The sequence below is a fragment of the Eurosta solidaginis genome, chromosome 5 (genome assembly GCF_040869045.1).
Source record: "Eurosta solidaginis isolate ZX-2024a chromosome 5, ASM4086904v1, whole genome shotgun sequence".
NCBI lineage: Eukaryota > Metazoa > Arthropoda > Insecta > Diptera > Tephritidae > Eurosta > Eurosta solidaginis.
In genome coordinates, this window is record NC_090323.1 from 52,790,769 (window position 1) to 52,815,490 (window position 24,722).

The window sequence follows — 24,722 nt, forward strand, 5'->3', positions numbered from 1 at the left end:
TGAAAAACCTTATTTCTAAAATTTTGGTGTTGCTTTGCCCGGGGTGTGAACCCAGGGCATAAGGTGTGGTAGGCGGAGCACACTACCATCACACCACGGTGGCCGCTCCGTTAGCGCTCGTACCCACGTATATAAAACTGGAAATAGGGACTGGAAGTGTCATGGATGACCTCTTACTAAATAAAGATGCATAATTCTACACGAAAATATTGAGAACATCTTGTTCCCTTTGCTTTCTTCAAAAAGCTCGTAGTTGAGTAGTCTTTGCATACTTGTTCTGTTGGATGGCTTGCGAACTTCAAACGCCTCCCCGTCGCTGACCGCCTCTCATGTAAGCTTAACATTCTTTAAAATACCGCAAGCCTTAAGAAAAATATACGGTAGGAATTCCATGCCACTGAGACTGTGTCTGTATATGTATATTAATTTGGGATTGCTTTCGTGACCTCTTTGAAACTACCTCGGGAGCATTCTGGTACTCTCCGGATAATGTCGCATCATTTGATGGCTGATTCCGGAAGTATTTATGGATGGTACTGGGATTGGAGGTACAATTTGGGAACTATTCCATTATAACTTCGATGTGGCTTTTGGGCATCATTTGACCCACTTCTAGACGGTTTAGCGGTTGTTTTTGGGGTCGTTTTGATGCTATTTCGGTACAATTTGCTGACTATCTTTTGCTCGTTTCGATATTATCGGGAATAGTTTCGCGACTGTTTGGGATTATTTTGGAGACTGTTAAGGAAATGTGTTCTGGATGTTTTCCGTACGGTTTCGGCACCATTTCTGTGTTATTTTCATTATATCGGAACTAATTCGTGATTGCTTTCTCGATAATGCCGGGACCGTTTCAAGATTTTACTCAAGATTATTCTGGGACGAAATGGCTTTTGGGGAGCGCTTCGTGACGGCTGAAGGATCTTTTTGATGCTATTTCGAGATACTTTTGCTAAAATTTCTTTACTATCTTCAGATAATTTCGATATTGTTTTTGATATTATATCGGGAATAGTATCGCGATCGATTCGGATTATTTTCGGGACTGAGTAGTGACCGTTAGGCAAATGTATTCGGGATGTTTTCCGAACATTTCCGACACCATTTCAGTGTTGTTTTAACATTATCGTATTTGGAATTATTTTCTGGATTGTTCTGGGACCGTTTCAAAATTTTACTCATTCTGGGAATATTTCGGTATTGTTTTCGGGATACGCTTAACATGATTTTGTGATTATTCCGCAAATGTTTCCGGGTCAATACAAGATTCTTTTCCGGATAACTTCGGGAATATGTTCGGGCCATTTAGGTGCTATTTAAGTATCCTTTCTCAGTAAATCGCATATTTTATTTTCTTCCAGCAGTCGTAGACGTGGCTAATGGCCTATAAGTAGAAGAGCACCATGTTTATCACAATCTTATTCAAAAAATGTTCTACCTTTAGGGATAATTTTTCTGGGCGGTGTTCTTCATATTCCAGGGCAGCTTTTTTAAACCACTTGTGTTGCCACATGAACGTTTATTAGAAAGCCGTTTTAGGAAACACTATCCGGAATGCTCATATCCATATCATTCGCTAAAACCTGCAGGAAGTCTTTTAGCGGCTACACAATGAAAACTGCCGGCAGTGCAGTATTCAATACCTCAAGAAAAAGAATTAGCATCTCACGAAGAACTTTTAGAAATTCTTTGCCGCTAATCATCCAGCTGAGTTTTACTGGAAGCTCGAAAGTCGAAAAGTGCCGTCGTATATCAAGAAACTTTTCCTTTCCCCTATGTGTTTTCAATGTGCAGAAGTTTTGATATCGCTGTTCTATCAACAGCAACGGATGACATTGAAATTAATGCTTCCTATCTCTCTTTTACCAGGTCATGGGTCCCTATTTGATTATCGTGCCACTCTCAACTCTTCCAAATTGGGTGTTGGAATTCGAAAAATGGGCGCCATCCGTTGGTGTCGTCAGCTATAAGGGTAGTCCACAGGGCCGTCGTTTATTGCAGAATCAAATGCGCGCCACCAAATTTAATGTACTACTTACCACCTACGAATACGTCATCAAGGATAAGTCAGTATTGGCTAAAATACAATGGAAGTACATGATTATTGACGAAGGTCATCGTATGAAGAATCATCATTGCAAACTAACACAAGTTCTGAACACACATTATATTGCACCTTATCGCTTGCTGCTCACTGGCACACCATTACAAAATAAATTGCCTGAACTATGGGCGCTACTTAATTTCTTGTTGCCATCGATCTTCAAATCCTGTTCTACTTTCGAACAATGGTTCAATGCACCCTTTGCAACAACTGGCGAAAAAGTTGAGTTGAATGAGGAGGAAACAATTTTGATTATACGACGCTTACATAAAGTCTTACGTCCATTCTTGTTGCGTCGTCTCAAGAAGGAGGTGGAACATCAATTACCCGATAAAGTTGAATACATCATCAAATGTGACATGTCTGGTTTACAACGTGTGCTTTACAAGCATATGCAAAGTAAGGGTGTACTACTCACAGATGGTTCCGAGAAGGGTAAACAGGGCAAAGGTGGCGCAAAGGCTTTAATGAATACAATTGTACAATTGCGCAAACTCTGCAATCATCCATTCATGTTTCAACATATCGAAGAAAAGTATTGTGATCATACTGGCGCACATAGCGTTGCTTCTGGTCCCGATCTATATCGCGTTTCTGGCAAATTTGAACTACTCGATCGTATATTGCCGAAGTTGAAGGCGAGTAATCATCGTGTTTTGCTTTTCTGTCAAATGACACAGTGCATGACTATTATTGAGGATTATCTAAGCTGGCGTCAATTTGGTTATTTACGTTTGGATGGTACAACCAAGGCGGAGGATCGTGGTGAATTATTGCGTAAATTCAATGCTAAAGATTCGGACTATTTCGTATTTCTACTCTCAACACGTGCTGGTGGTTTGGGCTTGAATTTACAAACAGCTGATACAGTTATAATATTCGATTCAGATTGGAATCCACATCAGGATTTACAAGCACAAGATCGTGCTCATCGTATTGGCCAACGTAATGAGGTGCGCGTTTTACGTTTGATGACTGTCAACTCTGTAGAGGAGCGTATTTTGGCAGCTGCACGTTATAAGTTAAATATGGATGAGAAAGTTATACAAGCTGGTATGTTCGATCAGAAATCTACGGGTAGTGAACGTCAACAGTTTCTACAAACGATTTTGCATCAGGATATAAATGAGGAAGAAGAGGAGAATGAGGTGCCCGATGATGAGGTGATAAATATGATGATAGCACGTAGTGAGGAAGAGATAGAATTATTTAAGAAAATGGATATTGACCGCAAGAAAGAGGATGAGGAATTGCATCCAGGTAGAGAACGTTTAATTGATGAATCTGAGCTACCAGATTGGTTGACGAAAGATGACGATGAAGTGGAGCGTTGGCATCAGTATGACGAGGATACGATTTTGGGTGAGTTGATTTTTGTGTTTATATGACTTTGATTGAACAAATACTATCGGGCCTGTTCTGGATTTCGATTCCGACCAATTTATTCGGAATCCAAATGGATTGGTGTTCTGAATATCGATTCCGACCAGACTTGGTCGATTTGAAAAGTTTTGCCTCTGAGAAGTCGGAATCGAAAGTAATTAGCCTCTTAAGCACAGATAATTACATTATTTTTATTAAATTACTCATTTTATTTGGAAGATTTATAACAACTTTTTGCTGGACTATTTGTTTATTTAGTATAACAAGACTTAATTTGAAAATTTCAAAAATTTTCCAAGCTAAACAAAGCGATTCTGGTCGAAAGGAAACCTGCGTGTTCTCAATTTCGATCGATCGATTTTTGAGATTTTTTTGCACAATTGCACGTCTTCTTGCCTCTGAATTTCCGCAAACCACTGGTGCTGGCATTTTGTTCAAATTTTTGCACAATTTTAATTTAAATAAAACCAAAATAAATAAAAACAGCTGTTTCGCTTGATTATCGACTCGAAATGAAAACGATTCGAAATCGACTTCGAATCGATTTGTTTCAACCGGAATTGAGAACACCAAAAAGAAATCGACTCGGAATCAGCCTCGTCGGAATGAGTCGGAATTCAGAACAGGCCTGTATAATTAAGAACGGGTTTCTGGGGTGTAGGCAATTTATTACAAAGGTAAGATGTTGAAATATTGAAGCAAAGTTGGAAAGATATATGTGGATGGCTGCTAAAGTCGGGCCAACCTTGCGGTGGTCAGAAGTCCAGTGAATCAACTTAGTTGTTGTGAGGGCTGAATACACCGATACACAAATCACTTGGGTAAGGTTCGCGGCCTTAACGTTACAAACGGAAGATATCTAGAAAAGCTACAGCAAAGGACCTCACCTTAAATATATCGTGAAGCATAGCCGAGGGTGCGGAGGCGAGTAAAAGTGATTACTGCTACAAGAATAAGAAGGAATGATTTTCCTATCCGCTACAGGAAAAGAAGGTACTCCTTAACGAAGTCACTCATACCAATTAATCTACCATCATTTGCTTTGAAAAAAGCCAAGTCCGCAGATATTGCCTTGGACCAGATGATCTCTAAAATATAGAATGCATTCGAATGCGAAGAAGTAGTGGTATGCGCACGGCCCAATGTAGGCTTAGTCGTGCGCTTGAAAGTTAAGCGACCTTTTAGAATATGGTTAGACTGACAACAGAGTGTTTGTTAGCCCTCCTGCGAAGACTAGTCAGCAATCTCTGGCAACTTCTATAAGGCAATGGAGTGATCTGTCAGAGGAAGATTTATAGTACCCCGTGGTAAAATTCAAAGAGCATTATGTTTGATCTTGCAGGGCAACACACCCTGAAAGACGGCCACTATTGAATGAGAGCAACCGCCATGCTTGCAGTAGTTATTGCAACATGAATCGTTTTTACTGCCAGCCACATTCCTGTGAACTTAGTTAAGAAAGAATTAGAAATACAATATAGAGAGGAATTAGAAATATATATACATATATCAGTTCCCACGTATACAGCTTCTCAGGAAAAGCACTAACAAGACGATTCGATTCGAAATGATATTTAACATAGAGTTGAGAATGAATCCACACGGGACACTTCCAGAGTTACGAGTCTTACGGCACTACAGACTTGTATGGTACTCACTTATCAGACGGATCGAAAATAATAGAAGGAGTCGGGTCGGGAATCCTTGGCCCCAAACCAAATATGTCGGGATAATATTTGAAAACAGCCATTCCGCACTTCGTTTCCGATTAAATCGCTGCTCGTCCCCTATTATGTGGCGAGATAGATACGCATGGCACCATACCATTGGCTTCCATGCCAAATGGAGTGCACCTACCACAGCGGGTTAGGGGATTATAATACACCCGCGGTAGGTATGCCTGTCGTAAGAGGCGACTAAAATATCAGATTCAAGGGGTTGTGTAGCGCAACCTTTTCAGCGCAATATATAGCTTCTCCAAACCCAATTGTCAACCTCACCTTCGAGCGGCGAATTCCGTTTCACTAACAAACGACGCTCTGGCGACTCTGGGGAGGGAGGGATGGCCTGAAGGTTTAACGTGGCCATATAAATCGTTCCCGAGATGGTCGGGCTAGCATCTTAATGGAGTTGTGTTACCGGAGCGTACCGGATCTGTATCCGGCAAAGGACCATCACATCGATAACACTCCCCAAATCCTTCGGGAAGTAACCTTATCGCTACAACAACAAAAACCAAGCAGATAGATTGGCCATAAACAGTGTCTCCAACAAAAAAAGACGCGTCGGACAGGAGAAGGTATTTATTACAGAACAGCATAGGGCTTCAAAGTACTATATAAAGAAGTTATAAAGCCATGATCTCTCCAAAAGCAGTCTGAAGATCTTAGCACGGATACCTACTGCGGACTCAGGAGCACATGCACGAATAGGGTTTATTGACGCAGGACTGTCCCAGACCTGAAGATCCGTGGGGTAAAAAACACATCGTTCCCGTGGCAGTAGGTCTAGTACCGGAAGGTGCTATTAACAATGCTTTCCGGACTCAATCTAGAAAGGGACTGCCATATTCGTCACACTCCTTAAACCTCCGGGTAGTGATTTTCTATTTAAAATAACGGATACTTTTAAGCAAGGAGAGTCGTCCCAGAGATTGGAAGGGTTAAACATATCGCTTCTGCGGCCTTAAATTTTGGAACTTTTTTTTTGCCCTTAGAAAAAAAAAACAGTCGCTACTAAAAAATGGTATAGGTACTAACGTTTTTTTTATTATGCTCCTCGCGGAAGGGGTGTTCTAGGTGTACCAGGATTTCAGTGCTTTTGTTAGCGCTTACTTAGCTTAAGTTGCTGGCCCCTCGTAGCATTTGTTGTCTAATGATTCCCCAAAACATATATGCATATACATTTACTCATGTTTCCATTCTCTAATTTCCAGGTCGTGGATCTCGTCAACGCAAAGAAGTCGACTACACAGACAGTCTTACCGAAAAGGAATGGCTTAAGGCCATCGACGATGGTGCCGAATTTGAGGAGGAGGAAGACGACGAGGAAGCTAAACGTAAACGTCGCAAACGTAAAAATCGCAAAGATGACTCCGATGAAGAAGAGGTGATTATGAAACGACGTCGCCGCCAAAATATTGACAAACGTCTGAAAAAGCAAATGAATAAAATTATGTCAGCCGTAATTAAATATACAAATGAAGATGGCCGTTTATTGTCCGAACCATTTATGAAGCTACCATCACGGCAACGTCTACCCGATTACTATGAAATTATAAAACGTCCTGTGGATATTAAAAAGATTTTGCAACGCATCGAAGATTGCAAATATGGCGACATAAATGAATTGGAAAAGGATTTTGTACAATTGTGCCAGAATGCGCAAATCTACAATGAGGAAGCATCGCTTATATATATGGACTCAATTGAAATGCAAAAAGTGTTTGCAAGTGCACGTACACGTGTAACTGCCGCTGCTGCATCCGCTGCTGGTAATGATTCGACAGGTGGTGGTGGTACTGCTGCCGGCTCAGACGCTTCGGATAATGACGACGCTTCTGACCGGGAAGATGCCTCAGATGATGAAGATATTGCAACCACCTCGACGGTAGCAGTTAAAATGAAATTGAAATTGAACAAATCATTGGCTAGCGCACCAGTAACACCAACACCGGCACCACCGGTAAGTAATACCGTCTCAGCTACAACTTCAAAAAAGCAAACGCGTCGCAAGCGCTCACAAAAGAAATATACAATTTTCGATGATGATGATGATGACATAGATTAGCTGCCATTAGGCGTGGTATTTGCGCGCGGTACGCAGCAGGGTTGCGTAGGTGGTGGTAGTGGTGGCGGTATTGGTGGTATTGCAGCAATAACAGCAACAACAATGGCAAATACTGTGAGAACTGGTAAAGCGCAGAGAGATGGGGACCATGATGATTATGACAGTGATGATAATGATGAGTAAACCGCATTAATGATGAAGCACACTGCACGCTGCAACCGACATTCAACAGAAATTGCTTTTTCAGACATTCAGTAGAACTACAATTAATTGCAAATACTTAACAATATATTTAACATCTTTAAAACTATATAAACACCATAATTATAATTTAAACTTTAGTTTCAAACTCTATTAGCTACTTAACGACAAATTCATTTTAATTTTAAATTTTAATAATTTCTTTTGCTATAAATAAAAGTTTGCAAACTAAAATTTTGTAACCTTTTCGCAGCACAATTTATGACGTTTTATATTTAAACATATTTTATTCTACTCAACTTAATATGTAAACTTGTAAGGGCAACTCATAATTTTACTAGGTTTGCCTGCGCAATAATAAAAAAATAAAATAAATAAAAACTGCTCCGTCTTCAATTTTCTCACAATTTTATCTTATAACTTTAAAGGGGCAATTCTTGTCCCCAGCGGGTTAGAGGATCAGAATATACCCGCGGTAGGTATGCCTGTCATAAGAGGCGGCTAAAATACCAGATTCAAGGGGCTGTGTACCGCAACCCTTCAGGTTGCCAGCGCAATATATAGCTTCTCCAAGCCCATTTGTCAACCTCACCTATCCGCGGCGAACCCTGTTTCACTAACAGACGAAGCTCTGGCGACCCCAAGCTCCTCATGGAACTTGGTGGTGGGGAGGGAGGGAATGGCCTGAAGGTTTAATGTGGCCACATAAATCGTTCCCGAGATGGTCGGGCTAGCACCTCAATGGTGCTGTGGTACCGGAGCGTACCGGATCTGTAACCGGCAAAGGACCATCACATCGATAAGACTCCTCAAAGCCTTCGGGGAGCAACCTTATCGCTACAACAACAACAGCAAATCTTGTATATTTGTATGTTTGTATAGCTGAACGATGACCGATTTAAATGAAATTGGGCACAGAGATAATGTATCACCTTCTAAGACTTTCTACCTAGGTGTTGCCACTCAGAATGTTTCACAAGGTTGCCACCTATTCGAAATTAAAAAAAATTGCATGAGATATGCCGATATGGGTATCAAACGAGAGGCATTTCACTCCGCATTACAATAGGGACATTCCTGATAGGGTTTCCATTTAGGGTTGCCACCTATTCGAAATTAAAAAAATTGCATGAGATATGCCGATATGGGTATCATACGAAAAGTATTTCACTCCGCATTACAATAGGGACATTTTTGAGTAGGGGTGCCACCTATTCGAAATTAAAAAAAAATTGCATGAGATATGCCGATATGGGTATCAAACGAAAGGTAGTTCACTCCGCATTACAATAGGAACATTCCTGAGTAGGGTTGCCATTTAGGGTTGCCACCTATTTGAAAAAAAAAAATTGCATGAGATATGCCGATATGGGTATCAAACGAGAGGTATTTCACCCCGCATTACAATAGGACCATTTTTGAGTATGGTTGCCATTTAGGGGTGCCACCTATTCGAAATTAAAAAAAATTGCATGAGATATGCCGATATGGTATCAAACGAAAGGTATTTCACTCCGCATTACATTAGGGACATTTATGAGTAGGGTTACCATTTAGGGTTGGGGTAGTTAGACGAAATAGTACTCTACTTACTCATATTCTATTAACACTTTAAAGGAGAACATTAAAGTTAATTTTTTTAATTTCACACGTTAATAAAATTGAAATGCAATATCAAGGCACCGTGGCAAATTCTAGCAAAATATATTTAAATGCATATTTTTGGCAAATATGAAATGAATAATTGCAATTTCTCACAGATTACTGTTAGAAAGATTTCTCACCATAGCAAAAATATATCTCACCATGGTAATTTGCTACCGTTGAACACTAGAGGCATATGTTCAATTTGAAAACGACATCTAACCATTTAACTACTTACCAACAGATGGCGCTTAGGGAAGTAAGTTGACATTTAATTAAGCTAACTGATAGTTGTCATTCGTGAAATTTACAAGTTTTTGGAATGTAATAAAGTTGTGAGGCTTTCATAGTGTATAACTAAAAAAATGTTTGAAATTAATAATTCGACCTAAATAACTTAGTTCTCGATTTCGCTAATTGTCATAACAATCCCTTATACTATAGGCTGGAATTACACATTTCAAATTTTTCATTCCAGTTCATTTTGCGGTTAGTGTTTGATATGTTTTTGAAATCTATTTTTAAGGAAATCAAATATTTGTAAATAAAAATGTATAATATATGTACATATAAAAAAGTAGAGTTTGATTAATGATGATGACATATCGTCGGTGCAATACCAATATGTGCGTATTTGATGTTTTGAGAAAAACGCGTAAGACATTGTTACAAAAACAGATTTAATTAATAGAGATTTACTTTTGTATTTTTCAACCACTATTGGAAGGTTTACTTTTGTAAACCACTAAGTAATGTTAATTGAAAAATGATTTTTAAATTTTTTTTTTCAAAAAAATGCACATTTGTTGTTTTGGCTTGCAAAATTTGACATATTTAATATTTCGTTTAAACAAAAATGCCACATTTGTATCTTTGGCATTGTACCGACGATATAGAACAAAGTATGTTATGGGGCATACTCGAAGATTGCCAAGCAAAGCTCGGTCGCCCAGGTACTAATGTATTAAGCTTAGTAATGGAAGTGCTACTGTAGCCAGCATTAAACCTCACTTAACCAAAATCAAAATCGTTACGTAGCGCAACCCTTTCAAGGGTTTGCCAGCGCAATGTATAGCTTCTCAAACCTAATTGTCAACCTCACCTACCCATGGCGAATGCTGTTTCTTTAGCAGGCGTGGTTCCGGCGACCCCAAGTTCCTCGTGGAACTAGTGGCTGGAGGTTCAATGTGGTCATATGGAATCGTTCCCGAGATGGTCGAACTTGTACCTTAATTGTGCTTGTTACCGGAAAATACTGGATCTACATATATCCGACAAAGAACCATCAACATCAATACACCACAACCTTCGGGGAGTATCTTCATCGCCACAACAATAACAACGTATGTGGAAGCTACATATGATACTCTTAAAAGTTTTAGTATATCAAGCGATACGACCCTCCTGCGCTTCCCAAGGCAGTCTATGTACCGGAGCGACTCGGGATTTTTCCCGACCAAGGACTGTCATTTCAGTGTGACCCCATCTAATATGTTTCGTCCCTCCCACAAATTGTCATCCTCCCAGCAGCTCCTTGCAGCAGGACTGCTCCATATTCTCTTACTCCGGGAAGGCATCGAATCTAATCCGGGTCCGTCTCCTGACCCCAGTCCTGAGAAATGGTTTTGCTGCGTCTGCCGGAAAAGAATCTTTTTAGGACGGTCATACTCTGTTCAGTGTGTCTCGTGCAAGGGATGGTTGCATCGGACAGGTTGTTCTGGGCTTGATCCCAAAACCCGACGTCCACGTAACTTTTATAAATCTTTTGTGGCTCCTTGCTGTTCACGCCCAAGGGCGTCCCGTAGTCTACGTCTAAGCGCCCCCCCCCCCCCCCACTACCTTCCAGCAGCCCCGCTGCTCAGCAAGCCACAACAAGTACCCGCTGCTGCTCGCGCCCCACGGCGCCAACAACTCAAACAGCTGCTACCACTCATAACTACAATCCTCGTTGTAGAGTCGGAAGCAATGCTGAGCAGCAGCCCCTGCCCCCGTCTTCTCCCCCCCCCCCCCCCCCCTCTTTTCCGGCAGCAATCGTGTAGGTCAGGGAAACAGACTCTTAGTCCCTACCTCCGTTTGCACCGTTTGCCAGCACAGAATATATATGTTTGCGACATCCGCCCAATGCAGCTCCTGCCTTGGGTGGTGCCACTTCCCTAGATGTTCTGGTCTCCGCGACGGCAACCCCCCGACGCGTTTCATCGCGCCATGTTGCCAGGCCGCAAACCCAAATCATCCGGGTACCCCAATGCTTGCCCAAGGACGCCCAGTCCTAGGTCCACAACAGCAATTGCGTCCTGGCCTTCCCCTAGAAATCATCAACATCTACATCCCTCCTGCCACCTGTTGCCCCAGTGGATACCGCCCTAATATCAGGGCCTTACTCACTGGCAACAATCGCATTATCTTAGGCGATTTCAATGCCCATCATGATCTATGGCATTCAAACTTGCGGGCGGACAGTAGGGGTGAGATGTTGGCGGATTAAATAGAAGAAACGACGTTCTGCACAATAAACGGAGACGCCCCCACACGTATGGTAGGAAGCTGTCACAGCTCGTCAGATATCTCAATCGTGAGTGCAGAACTCGTAAACTGCGTCAACTGGCAGCCGATGGTAACATTGGCATCCGACCACGTGCCCATACTTATTTCGCTTGAGCGTAACGCCGACTTCATCGTCACTGAAAAACGCACTTTCATAAACTTCAAAAAAGGAAAGTGGGAAGAATATAAATCCTTTACAGACAGCCGCCTAGCTGCCCTCCCTATCCCGACTGATGCCCGCCAAGGGGAGCGTGCCTTCCGTAAGGTCATTAAATCCGCCTTGGCACATTTCATTCCCGCCGGGAGAATTCCCGAAATCCGGCCCCACTTCCCGGCGGAGACCGCAAACTTAGTGAGAGAACGTGACCTTATAAGACAGCTTGACCCAGGCGACCCCCAAATAAGGGATATAAACCAACGCATCAGATTGCTTGTAGATGAACACAAGCGGGCGAAATGGGAGGAGCACCTAAGAGGTTGTAACCTCTCTACCGGTGTGGGTAAACTGTGGTCCACCGTAAAGTCCCTATCGAATCCGACTAAGCACAAAGACAAAGTTTCCATCGCCTTTGGCAACAAAGTGCTGTCGGACGCGAAAAAATGCGCGAGCGCTTTCTGCCGACAATATATAATGCATCCTACGGTCGACAAAGATAGACGGAGAGCCAATAGACGCGCACATAAACACAAATTCAGCGCGTCACCAATCACCATCACCGCTAAAGAGGTTGAGGACGCCATTGGTCGTGCTAAACCATCCAAAGCAGTGGGCCCAGACGGCATAGCCATGCCGATGCTTAAAAACCTAGGGAAAGAGGGGTTCAAATATTTAGCACATGTCTTCAATCTGTTTCTTCCCACCTTTGTCATACCTGAGAAATGGAAAATGGCCAAGGTGGTCCCGCTACTAAAGCCTGGGAAACCAGCTAACATAGGTGAGTCGTATCGTCCGATATCTCTCCTATCGCCAGTGGCAAAGACGCTTGAAGCCATTCTGCTCCCTTATTTCCAAGCAAATTTGCAGCTAGTCCCTCATCAGCATGGCTTCAGAAAACTCGATAGCACTACCACCGCGCTGAATGCCATTAGCACCCAGATAAATTGCGGTTTAAATCAATACCCCCACCATAGAACAGTACTCGTAGCGCTAGACCTATCAAAAGCTTTTGATACGGTCAACCATGGCTCGTTACTGCAGGACCTGGAAGGGTCTACCCTTCCCCCATGTCTTAAAAGGTGGACCGCAAATTATCTGGGTGGTCGGCAGGCATCGGTGCAATTTAGAAACAAAACATCAAAACCAAGGAGAATTAAACAGGGGGTGCCGCAGGGTGGTGTCCTATCCCCACTTTTGTTTAATTTCTACATATCTAAGCTACCTTCACCACCGGAAGGAGTCACAATCGTTTCCTACGCCGATGACTGCACAATAATGGCCACAGGCCCAGGCCCAAAGATCGATGCGCTATGCAATAAAATAAACGGCTACCTCCCTGATCTCTCCAGTTTTTTCGCCTCGCGAAACCTGGCATTATCACCGACTAAATCTTCCGCGACCTTATTTACAACATGGACGCCCCAAATGTCGACCATTTTGAACATCCACGTCGATGGCACTACGCTACCGACTGTCCGACACCCCAAAATCTTGGGTGTGACGTTTGATCAGGATCTACATTTTGGTGAGCACGCAGCCGCAATTGTTCCGAGAATTCAGAGCCGTAACAAAATCCTCAAATCCCTCGCTGGCAGTACTTGGGGAAAAGATAAAGAAACGCTCATGACTACATACAAAGCAAGCCAAGCCTAAAAATCACCCACTGGAAGAAACTACAGGCCTGCCAAAATACTGCTCTCAGAATCGCCACGGGCTGTCTTCTTACGTCCCCAGAACACCATCTGCATAATGAGGCGAGAATACTCCCCATCAGGGAGAGAAATGAGATGCTGACCAAACAGTTCCTGTTGAATACCCAGAAACCTGGGCATCCCAACAGACATCTGATTGATGAACCAGCACCGCCTAGGGGCTTAAGGAGTCATCTCCGTAAGCATTTTGAGGAAATACGGCACCTGAGAACCCAGCCGTATGAAGTGAAAAAACACAAGCAAATCCTTGGTGAACTCCATAAACAGGCGTCGGACCTTTATGCCGGGAATTGCCCGGTGAATGCAGTACTTAACGAAAATTATTCAAAACTTGCGGAGGAGGAACTCATACTCCCCAGGGAAACGCGTGTCACTCTTGCTCAACTTCGTTCTGGATACTGTAACAGGTTAAACTCTTACCTATCCAGAATCAACCCTGACATACAAAATGTATGCCCCGCTTGCAATGTGTCCCCACATGACACCAACCATCTCTTCAATTGTAATGTGGAACCAACGCCTCTAACACCCCTTTCCTTATGGTCCACCCCTGTTGAAACGGCAAGTTTCCTTGGACTCCCGTTAGAGGATATTGATGACAATTTGTGATCGGTCGCGGCTATTAGGTGGGGCGAGCATTGCTACAACAACAACAACAACCCTCCTTGGTTGAATGATTTCCCAGGCTTTAGCATAGGTGCACCGCTTACAATTTTATGATTGAAAGCATGCACCAGTTAACTGAGTCCCTTATCTCCAAAGTGTTGTAGAAATGGCAAGGTTATTCCGTAGGGGGTTTAGGCTTGCTTTTGATGGTTTGCTCTTGATGGCTCTGTAGCTCATCGTTTTCATGTTTGTGCAAACGTTTGCCAAGTCCCGCCAATTTCTAGGAAAAATTAAAGCGACACAGTTCCTAAAAGCAGCTCAACTCAATTCTCCTCGGAGTTACATCGTGCCTTTTATTATTGTTTTTATTACACGTATGGGCTCGCCTGCCAACCAAAGGAAGCAGTCGATACCGACAGCATTTTATTGCCAACTGCGATGGATACGTTTTTTTTGCGTTTCGTTGGGTAGGACGATGACCACAGTTTCCAAATATCTACAGAGGCTGCAGTACGCTCCTCCCATTAGTCAAGTTTTTGTACATTTACCAGTCTCATGAGGCCCATGCTAAGGTTCCTGATTTGGGCATGCCATGGTCGAGCGGTATCGCTACAGCTTCGGACGGGAAATGAAGCCTGATTTCAGGTATCCTATAAGTCTGGAAAAGGCTCACGTACACATATCTTCAAAAGGGGAGTGCAGCGAAGGAACGCTGTGTACACGCCTCATAATAAATTCACTTACCTTATTTAAATTTGATGAAAGTTAGGCCTTTAGAGGTGATGAAATAGGCTGTTCGCTGTAGCGACTGGAATACGGCAAGGTCATCGATCGCTGGTGAATCGTTGGTTGGTGATGGAAATATATGGCGAGCTGTGACCATTTCCTGCTATTGGCAGGGGCATCGAAACTATTTGTTCGGGTAGTTCCTCGCCACCCTTGTCTGCTAGCAGGCTGAAATGCCAGAGGTCCGATGAGCCTTAAAATCGTCAAGTGATTTGCGCTTCTGAGTAGTGTACTGATGTCAAGGTGTAAGCCCCTTTGTCAGCAGGTGCCAGGAGGAATGTAGACGTTAATCCAAGGGCAGGTACTCAGCATTGTTTGTAATCACTACACGGATATTGTTGTTGTTGTGGTAGCAGGTAGGAAGCGGGAATCTAATGTGGCCGGCGGAGCAGCATTGTTGCTAGAAAGTGGCGGAAGTACGCTTAAGGGTGAACTGCGGGACATCCTTTAATGCAATTGCAGCATGTTATGTATGAAACGAGATGGCAGCGCCACGACAATAAATTATTTATATAGACATCTGGCAACTGTGTTGCCAGAACATTCTTTATCTTCTTTATTACTTGTTTATCTTTCAATTGATATACTTTTACGCATTAACTTTAAAATGTAACAATTAACTTATTTCATTAATTAAATAAACACCCATATACAAAAGTGGTGTCAGAAGTGTATTTAAAAATGAGCCTTACACCGGAGGATTTAAAAACAGTGTTGGATACGCTAGCAGGAGCAATCCGAGGAGCTGTGGAGGAGGCTGCACAGAATACTGCGGCAAATACAAATGTAAATCGTTCGTTGTCACCCAAACCACCACCGTTTAGTATTACGGAATACAAATCGGAAGATAAATCCTCAGTACAGGATTGTTTCACACGTGTAGATTGGGCATTACAGTTGAGCAAGGTTCCAGAAGCGGAACAGCACAAGTTCGTACGTGTACACATGGGGACAGAGCTTAATACAGCGCTAAAAATTCTTGTTAGCCCAAAAACACCAGACTCGCTCAACTACAGCGAAATAAAAAATATATTGATTCGCCATTTTGATGGCTGTAGGAATAAGTATGCAGAAAGTTTCAAGTTCCGGCAAAACAAACAAGAAAAGGGAGAACCGATTTGCAAGTTCGCACTTCTGTTAATAGAAGCGGCTGTACACTGAGTATGGAGAATTCTTAGATAGAATGCTACTAGAGCAATTGTTGTATGGCGTAGATTCACAAGTAATTTGTAATGAAGTTATTGCAAAGAAACCAAAAAATTTTGCTGAAGCATACGAAATTGCGCATACAATCGAATTAACACAAAACGCCACAACAGACCTAAAGTGCACAGAAGTGATACAAACAAGCGAGCCAACGTATAAACTGGGATGCGCACCAGTTAAAACTAAAAGAAACACAAATTCGAAAAACCCGATTGGCGAAGAACCGATGCAGAGGGCAAAAGAGAAAGGGTCCAATTGTTACGGATGTGGAGGGCAGCACCTTAGAAAAGACTGCAAATTTAACAATTCCAAATGCTTTGCATGTGGAAGAGTGGGCCACATCGCCAAAGTGTGTAAGACCAAATTAGATAAGATTTCAGAGGATGAATGTGAATCAGTTCAAAAACTAAACAGTGTTAATGCATGCAATGCAGTATATAGAAAAATGGTTCCTATATATATAGATGGGAAACAAATTCAGATGGAATTAGATACGGGTGCACCATGTGCAGCAATGAATTGCAAAACGTTGCGTTCGATTAAACCAAATTTTAGGTTGTTAAAGACAGATCGACGATTTACAAGCTATACGGGCCACAAGGTGAACTGCATTGGACGGGTCGTAGTAACTGCGACAATGGGGAAAACTTCACGACGACTTAATTTGTATGTCGTTCAAGGAGATTGTGATACACTTTGCGGCTGAGAAGGGATATCGCAATTCGCACGAGAAATAAACTTCACTGAACTTTTTCATCGTCTAACCGAATCAATACTATAAATTCAACAGCACCAAAACTATCAATAAACCAACAAACGCGACTGCAACATCTCATTACACGTTTTGAGGACATCTTCAGTACGACAGCTGGGAAGTTGAGTAGGCCACCTGCAAAAGTAAAGCTCAAAGCTGGAGCAACACCAGTTTTCGCGCGATCGCGCGATGTACCGATGGCGCTGAGAGAGGAGTATGCCCAGGAAATAGATCGTAAAGTCAGTCATGTTTTTACAAGAGAGTGGAGCATTCAGAACGGGCCTCAACAACACACGAAGTAGCAAAAAATAATGGGGGTATTCGCATTACCGGTAATTATAAGCCCACTGTCAATCCAAAAATGATCATCGACGAACACCCGATTCCAAAAGCAGATTTGTTTAATAAAATGAAAAACGCTACAATATTTTGTCACTTAGATATAACAGATGCATATACGCATTTAACAATTGACGAGGAGTTTGCGCATGTATTGACATTAAATACAGTGACGCATGGGTTAATACGACCTACTCGTGCGGTATATGGAGCAGCAAATATTCCTGCTATTTGGCAAAGAAAAATGGACACTGTGTTACAGGGAGTCCCAAATGTTTTACATTTTTTTGATGATATCTTGGTGTTTGCTGAAAACTTCGAGCAGCTACTGATAGTTTTGGAAACGACACTAAATCGCATTAAATCACATGGTTTGCATTTGAACAAGTCAAAGTGTGTCTTTGCGACATCATCGGTGGAGTTCCTTGGCAACCGCATCGACGAACAGGGCATACATAAATCCGAAAAACACATTGAAGCGGTACTAAACGCTCCCAAGCCAACGACTTTCGAAGAGTTACAGCTGTTTTTAGGAAAAACCACGTATTATAGCGCATTTATTCCAGATTTGGCCACAAGTGCACGGCCATTGCGGGATATGCTGAAAAGAGAAATTTTACTGGACTAAGGAGGCAAACGCAATGTTTGCCCTATTGAAAGAGACGTTGGTTTCACCTCAAGTGTTGATGCCATACGACCCAACACTACCTGTACTACTGGCAACAGACGCGAGTCCAATAGGACTAGGAGCCGTGCTTTCACACCGTTTAGAGAACGGGACCGAACGACCAATTGCATGCGCAAGTCGAACATTGAATGCTACAGAACAACGCTATCCACAGATTGACAAAGAGGCATTGGCAATTGTGTGGGCGGTTCAGAAATTTTTCAAATACTATTTATACGCACGTCATTGGACACTAATCACCGATCATAAGCCATTGTCACAAATATTACAACCTGATAAATCACTTCCAGTATTATGCATAAGTAGAATGGCGAACTACGCAGACTTTTTAAGCAGATTTGATGTCGAGGTAGTGTACAAGAGCTCAAAGGCGAACGCGAATGCCGACTATCTTTCACGCGCCCACTTTCAGCCACCGAAATCATTACAAATTAAACAGTTGCAACAGACAGCCATGACAAATCTAGACGAATATGATGAGTTCGACCACTTCATGATTCGCCAAATCAACCAATTACCACTAAGTTCAGAACACATAGCAAGAGAGTTCAGAAAAGATGAACGAATGGGTAAAATAATGAAACTACTGGAAAGTGGCCAGTGCTTGAAAAGGGCAGGGTACAAATCCCCAGAAGTCAATTATAAGTTGTCCTCCGGATGTTTGACATTCGAACATCGTGTTGTTATTCTACCAAAATATCGAAACAAACTGCTTGACAATTTACACACGGGGCATTTAGGAATTGTTAAGATGAAAGGGATTGCTCGCTCATTCATATACTGGCCGAGCATAGACAATGATATCGAGAATATTGCGAACCAATGTGATGCATGTGCAAGACAAGCAAATAAACCGGCAAAAAGTGAGGATCGTCATTGGGAATACCCCAAGGGACCATGGGAACGTATTCATATCGACTATGCGGGACCTTTCGAGGGAGCGATGTTGCTGGTAATCTCGGACGCCCCGGTTTGACCTGATAAAACAGCTCGGGAAGTTGATTATTACAAGGCGAGGCTATCAACCGAAGACAACACTAATGAAACCGAGGCATCAGCTGAAGTAGATAGCACTGAAGCAATAACGCAACCGGTGGTTAATGAAACGGCGCAAAACGAATCGTGGGGATCGGAAGATTTTGAAAGCTTTGATTCGGCCAATAGTACAATAGAGCAAAATCCTACATCGACACCGCATACAACACCCGAAACAAGTAGGATACCTCAAATTCCACGGAGATCAACCAGACAGAGAAGGGCACGTGTCGGATACTCACCTTAGCCCTTGCAGAGGAGGGAAAAACGTTATGTATGAAATGAGATGAGCCAAATCGACATCATAGGTCGCTTTCTATTCATGTATGTATAGAATGTTATGTTTATTATTCTATATTTATTAATTCAAATAAAACTCAAACTTATACTAAAACTAAGAAGACCAATGTCGTATCTTAAAAGGGAAAGTCCCAAATTATATATGCGTTGAAATTCAAAGTATAATTAGACGTTGGCTGTAGTTGCTAAAACTCAGCTGTTCTATGATGTTGCCACATATTGCTGCAGCGTTCGATTTGGGTAGTCACTACACCACTCCCTTTCCAGAAAATTCGCCGATGTGCTGGCATCAATACTTGTGGCTTGTGTTATTGCTGCTAATTCATCTCTTGGGGAAATAAGCCGGTTTAAGTCTATCGATGGATACGGTTACCGGCCTCGAGCCAATCATTATTATGTATGTCTTGGGGTATCTGTTATGTTGTCGTCGTTCTCGTAAAAATTATGTTGGTTGCTTGGAAATAATTCCTTGTTTGTGTTTGCGATTGCGTTTGCGTATGCGTATGCGTTATCGATTCTTTGCTTTCAAAGTATAAGTTTACTTTGTTTTTTTTAAATCCACCAACACGTCGTAGTGTCTTAGGAAATTCGCACCTATTATAGGATGCGCAACGTCGGCGATTATGAAAAACCACTTAAATGGCCGAGATCGAACGTTATTTGTCGTTTTCCGAATGTATTAATTGTAGTATTGTTCGCAGCGAGCAGTTTCATTGCGTTTGGTTGCATACTCTCACCGTGACGTTTGGGTACCACCAAAAGTTCGGCGCCCGTGTTGATATGAAATTTCATTGAAGACGTTCTGTCTCAAATGTAAAGGCGGTTGGAGTTCATATCATCCTCCAACATAGCCGCTTTGTACGGAGGGCTGACTATTTTTCCGAAAGCTTTGGTGTGAAAGCGCATGGTGGCCGACACCGTGTTGCGTTCTTGCCGAAAATATAATGATACTAACTGATATCGCGGTTTGTATCCCGTGTGTCCTCACTGCGTGAGCTGGTCTGTCGTGCTTGTTGCAGAGGCGCTCCGATCCGTTGCTGTTTATACGTTGCCTCCCGCTTCTCTAAGCGATCTAGCCTATCCACCAACTCTGACATGGCTGCTGTTACATCGTCACTTGGTTTGCAATAGGTGGCGAGGAAATAATGTCGCTGGCATGTGCCAGTACAGCTGAATCGATTTCGGCAACGACCGTAAAATATTTGGTTGTACTATTCTGTTGTCGTCGGGGTCACCACTTATAGAATGTTATGTTTATTATTCTATATTTATTAATTCAAATAAAACTCAAACTTATACTAAAACTAAACTAAAACTAAGAAGAAAAATGTCGTATCTTAAAAGGAAAAGTCCCAAATTATGTATGCGTTGAAATTCAAAGTATAACTAGACGTTGGCGGTGTTGCTAAAACTCATCTGTTCTATGACGTTGCCACATATTGCTGCAGGGTTCGATTTGGGTAGTCACTACATATGTATTATGTGTTCCAAATATGAGCCAAATCGGTCCACAAATAAGATTTTTTTAAATATTTCGATCCATGCGCCACCTATCGAAGTTTTTTTCTTATTATTGCATTGCCATCGGGTTGTGAACTATATTCCAAGATTCAAGCTTGTAGCTTATCGGGAAGTTACTTAAATTTCAATTCCAAAATTCGTGCCGGCCAGCCAGCCAGCCTGTCAAGTCAAGCTAAATAAAAACGTTCAATAAACTAGAGATGCCACGAATAGTGAATTGGCCGAATACCGAATATTCGGCAACGCTGTCGGCCGAAGCGCCGAATATTCGGCACGAAATACATGCCTGTCGGGGCGCGTTAGCTGGATTAAGACAAGTGGACACCTGTTTTCCTGCTTGTACATAACAGATCATGAAACTTTAATAAATCTGACAATGGGAACTATTGGAACAATGTATCAAACTCCTCAAACCATTCGAAGAGATTACAAAAATAACGAGCTCAGGTATCTGTTGCATCTCTGAAGTGATTCCACATGCAGTAAATTTATTAAAATATCTGGGAAAATCAGAGACAGCTGAGAAAGTACCAAATTTAGTAACAATGAGATCTTCACTGCAAAGTGAGTTTGAAAGGCGATTCAGCTTCGGTGTTTCCTAAGATTGGTTCAAGCAGAAAGAGCAAGACAAAAAATTCTTCTAGAAGCTCTGAAAATAGTACCGATGACGATTCTTCTCCAATTCGTGAGAAAAGAAGCCTGAATGAAAATGATAGGACTACTGAAATACACGACAGTTTCTGGAACTGCTTTGAGGAAGTCGCTACAGATAATATGCGAAATGCTAACGATGAGGAGGACGTGGAGAAGAATGCTGTGGCAAAGTTTAAGAGTTTGCTAAAGTTTATCTTTCTTCTCCTAGAAGTAGCGTGCATAGTGAGACCTTATTTTCTGATGCTGGTAACATTTACGATGAAAAGCATAATCGTTTACTACCCAAAAATGATAAAAAGCTTATTTTTGTCTAACATAACTTACCACTGATCAATTTTAAATATTAAAGTGTTGTAATTTGGAAATAAGTACATAATTTTGAGTGTCTTTTTTACGTGATATTGTATTCGGTATTCGGCCGAATACCGAATAGCAAAAAAAGTGGCCGAGTAGGCCGAATACCGAATAGTTGCCGAATATTAGTGACAACTCTACAATAAACTGGCGCTATTGCAGTAACCCGGCCTAGTTAATTTTAATCTCTCTATCAATGTCAAACCATAGTTTTATCATTTTATTAGAAAACAATTTATTATTCAGATTTTTTAGTATCAAAAATTAGTCAAGATAGTTATATAAAACTAAAAAATTCTTAACATCTAAATTAACGGAAACCCGATTTTTAATTGTGAGTTAACTGAAATTTGAAAAGGGCAATTCAAAATGAACACAGTATTTCACACAGGTGTATTTCAAAAACATATACACTAATAACTTATGCTAAATCATACACACATATGTATGTATAAAACACATACATATATCCCACACCTATGTAGATCTTAACAAAAAGTTTTTGAGTAAGCTTCTAAAGATTTAGGTGTGGGTGGCATATATATGACAGTTGAAATGTATAAAGACTAGCTATTATACATAATAACCACTAAACATATGTTAGGTATATACATAGGTACTTAAAGACAATATGTAAGTGTGTTACGCATATGTTTCTGCTTAGTCAAGTTTATTGTTTAAACAAATACGAACTGACAAATAGTTGATAAAATAGTAGTCAAAACAAAACAGTGTCAATAAAGGAGTATACATCAGTCAAAGTAAAACATAGATCCATACTTTCATAAAGGACATTATTTACATGTTATATATGTAACTGCGTATTGTAAATATAGTGATTCCTAAATTATCTACTAAAGTAAATAAGTAAATGCATTGCTATTTTGATGGTTTAATTTCGTAAATTTAATACAAGTTATGGCAATGGACTTTTTGTGTTGCTAAGTACAAGTTAACTAATTTAATTTTTCTTTTAGTCTTGTGCAAAGGAGTTAGTGATCGAATTTTGAATTTAATACATACATACAAAGAAAAGTAGGGTTATTAACATAGCTGGTGTTTTTTTTTATATCTACATATTAAGAAATCGCTATTTATATGCAAATCTATGAACTCATAAATAATTGGGTTTTCCACACTGTATGCAATTTAATTTTTTTTTTTTCAAAATAAGTCTTATAAAACTGGGCTCATTTTAGAAAAGATAATGAAAATATTCATCAAAACATTCACTCGCATGTAATTCATCATCATCTTCGGATGTGGAACGCATCGGTATTTTGTGTGCGTTTGAGTAGAGATCATTAATGTCTATGTCATCATCTGTAACAGAGGAAAATAAATATCTTATAACTTTAAACGAGCAATTATTGTATATTTGTATAGCCGAACGATCTCGAGAACGGCTCAACCGATTTAAATGAAATTGGGCACAGAGATAAGTAAGATTTTCTACCTAGGTGTTGCCACTCAGAATGCCGATATGGGTATCAAACGAAAGGTATTTCATTCCGCATTACAATAGGGACATTGTTGAGTAGGGTTGCCATTTAGGGTTAGGATAGTTAGACGAAATAGCGCTCTACTTACTCATATTCTATTAAAGCTTTAAAGGAGAACATTAAAGTTAAAAATCTTCTAAAAAAAATCTTACACATGATTTGACTTAATTTTCTTAATTTCACATATGCTAATAAAATTGAAATGCAATATCAAGGCACCGTGGCAAATTCTAGCAAAATATATTTAAATGCATATTTTTGGCAAATATGAAATGAATAATGGCAATTTCTCACATATTACTATTAGAAAGATTTCTCACCATAGCAAAAAGATATCTCACCATGGTAGTTTGCTACTGTTGAACACTAGAGGCATATGTTCAATTTGAAAACGACATCTAACCATTTAACTACTTACCAACAGATGGCGTTTAGGGAAATAAGTTGACATTTAATTAAACTAACTGATAGTTGTCATTCGTGAAATTTACAAGTTTTTGCACTGAAGGAAATGGTGCTAGTAAAATCAACAATTCGGTTCTGTTGTTCTTGACTTAACGGAGATTCGGTGAAATTGATCGAATTATGGTTAATTCGACCGAGTTCTTTGTCAAGCGAACAAATTAGTTTAGTCATTTCAACAGAAGAGAAATTTTCGCTCTTAAGTTAACAAAATTTTGTAAATTTACAGATTCCTAATCAATCTAACTGATGTTTCTGTTAACACAACTGATCTTACAGGTCATTTCAACGGCGATCAACTGTCAATACATGAGCAAATTTCAAAGAGAATTTTACGCGCACTGCGCTCTCTTTGTACTTATGACGATGGTGCCACTTGTTAAAAAAAAAAACACCAAAATAAGAAAACCATCAAATCGAAAAAACACAAAATGGGAAAACAATAAAAACTAGTTTTTCAGTTATCAATACAAAACGAAAAAACCCTTTTTGAATTTACTGTGCAAAAAATTATGAGATACCGGGACACCTATTTATCGGGTACAATTTTGAAACTTCTCGTCCAAGCGAAATGCAAAATTGCGCCCTCTTGTTGCAAAAGTTTTGCTTGAATGAACAGGATTTGTCCAAAGTTAGTAACATTTTGTTCAAGTTTTTATGAATTTTCACTCACGCGATCGAATCTAATAACATAATAAAAAACATCAATTTTTAATGTTGATGTTTCCGACAAAATAAAAGTTTAAGTTGTTTTGGAATCGTTTCAACTTAAAGTGTTACGAAAATTAAACTTGCCGAATTACATGTAAAGTTACTCCAGTGGTGAATTACCTTCCTGCGATTTGATTCTTTTCTATAACTTCCAAGTTCTTTTTTTAAAATGTTACGTCAAACATTTATACTAGACGTTTTGTTCGAAACAATCAAGTGTGGCAGCTACATGCGAGAGAAGAAATTGAGAATGAGCTGAGCTGCAACTGA

At 40.8% G+C, this 24,722-nt stretch overlaps 2 protein-coding genes across 2 annotated transcripts in view; one reads left to right on the forward strand and one right to left on the reverse strand.

Annotated features, from left to right (window-relative positions):
• Window positions 1–7,861, forward strand: part of brm (ATP-dependent helicase brm) — a 105,611-nt gene extending 97,750 nt beyond the window's left edge. Inside the window, exons 4-5 of the mRNA XM_067786325.1 lie at window positions 1,870–3,466; window positions 6,423–7,861. Coding sequence (XP_067642426.1) covers window positions 1,870–3,466; window positions 6,423–7,276 — 2,451 coding nt within the window. The 3' untranslated portion in view covers window positions 7,277–7,861. The remainder of the gene's footprint in view (window positions 1–1,869; window positions 3,467–6,422) is intronic.
• Window positions 7,862–21,983: 14,122 nt separating this feature from the next.
• Window positions 21,984–24,722, reverse strand: part of LOC137233488 (SPRY domain-containing SOCS box protein 3) — a 40,521-nt gene continuing 37,782 nt past the window's right edge. Inside the window, exon 4 of the mRNA XM_067756524.1 lies at window positions 21,984–23,100. Coding sequence (XP_067612625.1) covers window positions 22,973–23,100 — 128 coding nt within the window. The 3' untranslated portion in view covers window positions 21,984–22,972. The remainder of the gene's footprint in view (window positions 23,101–24,722) is intronic.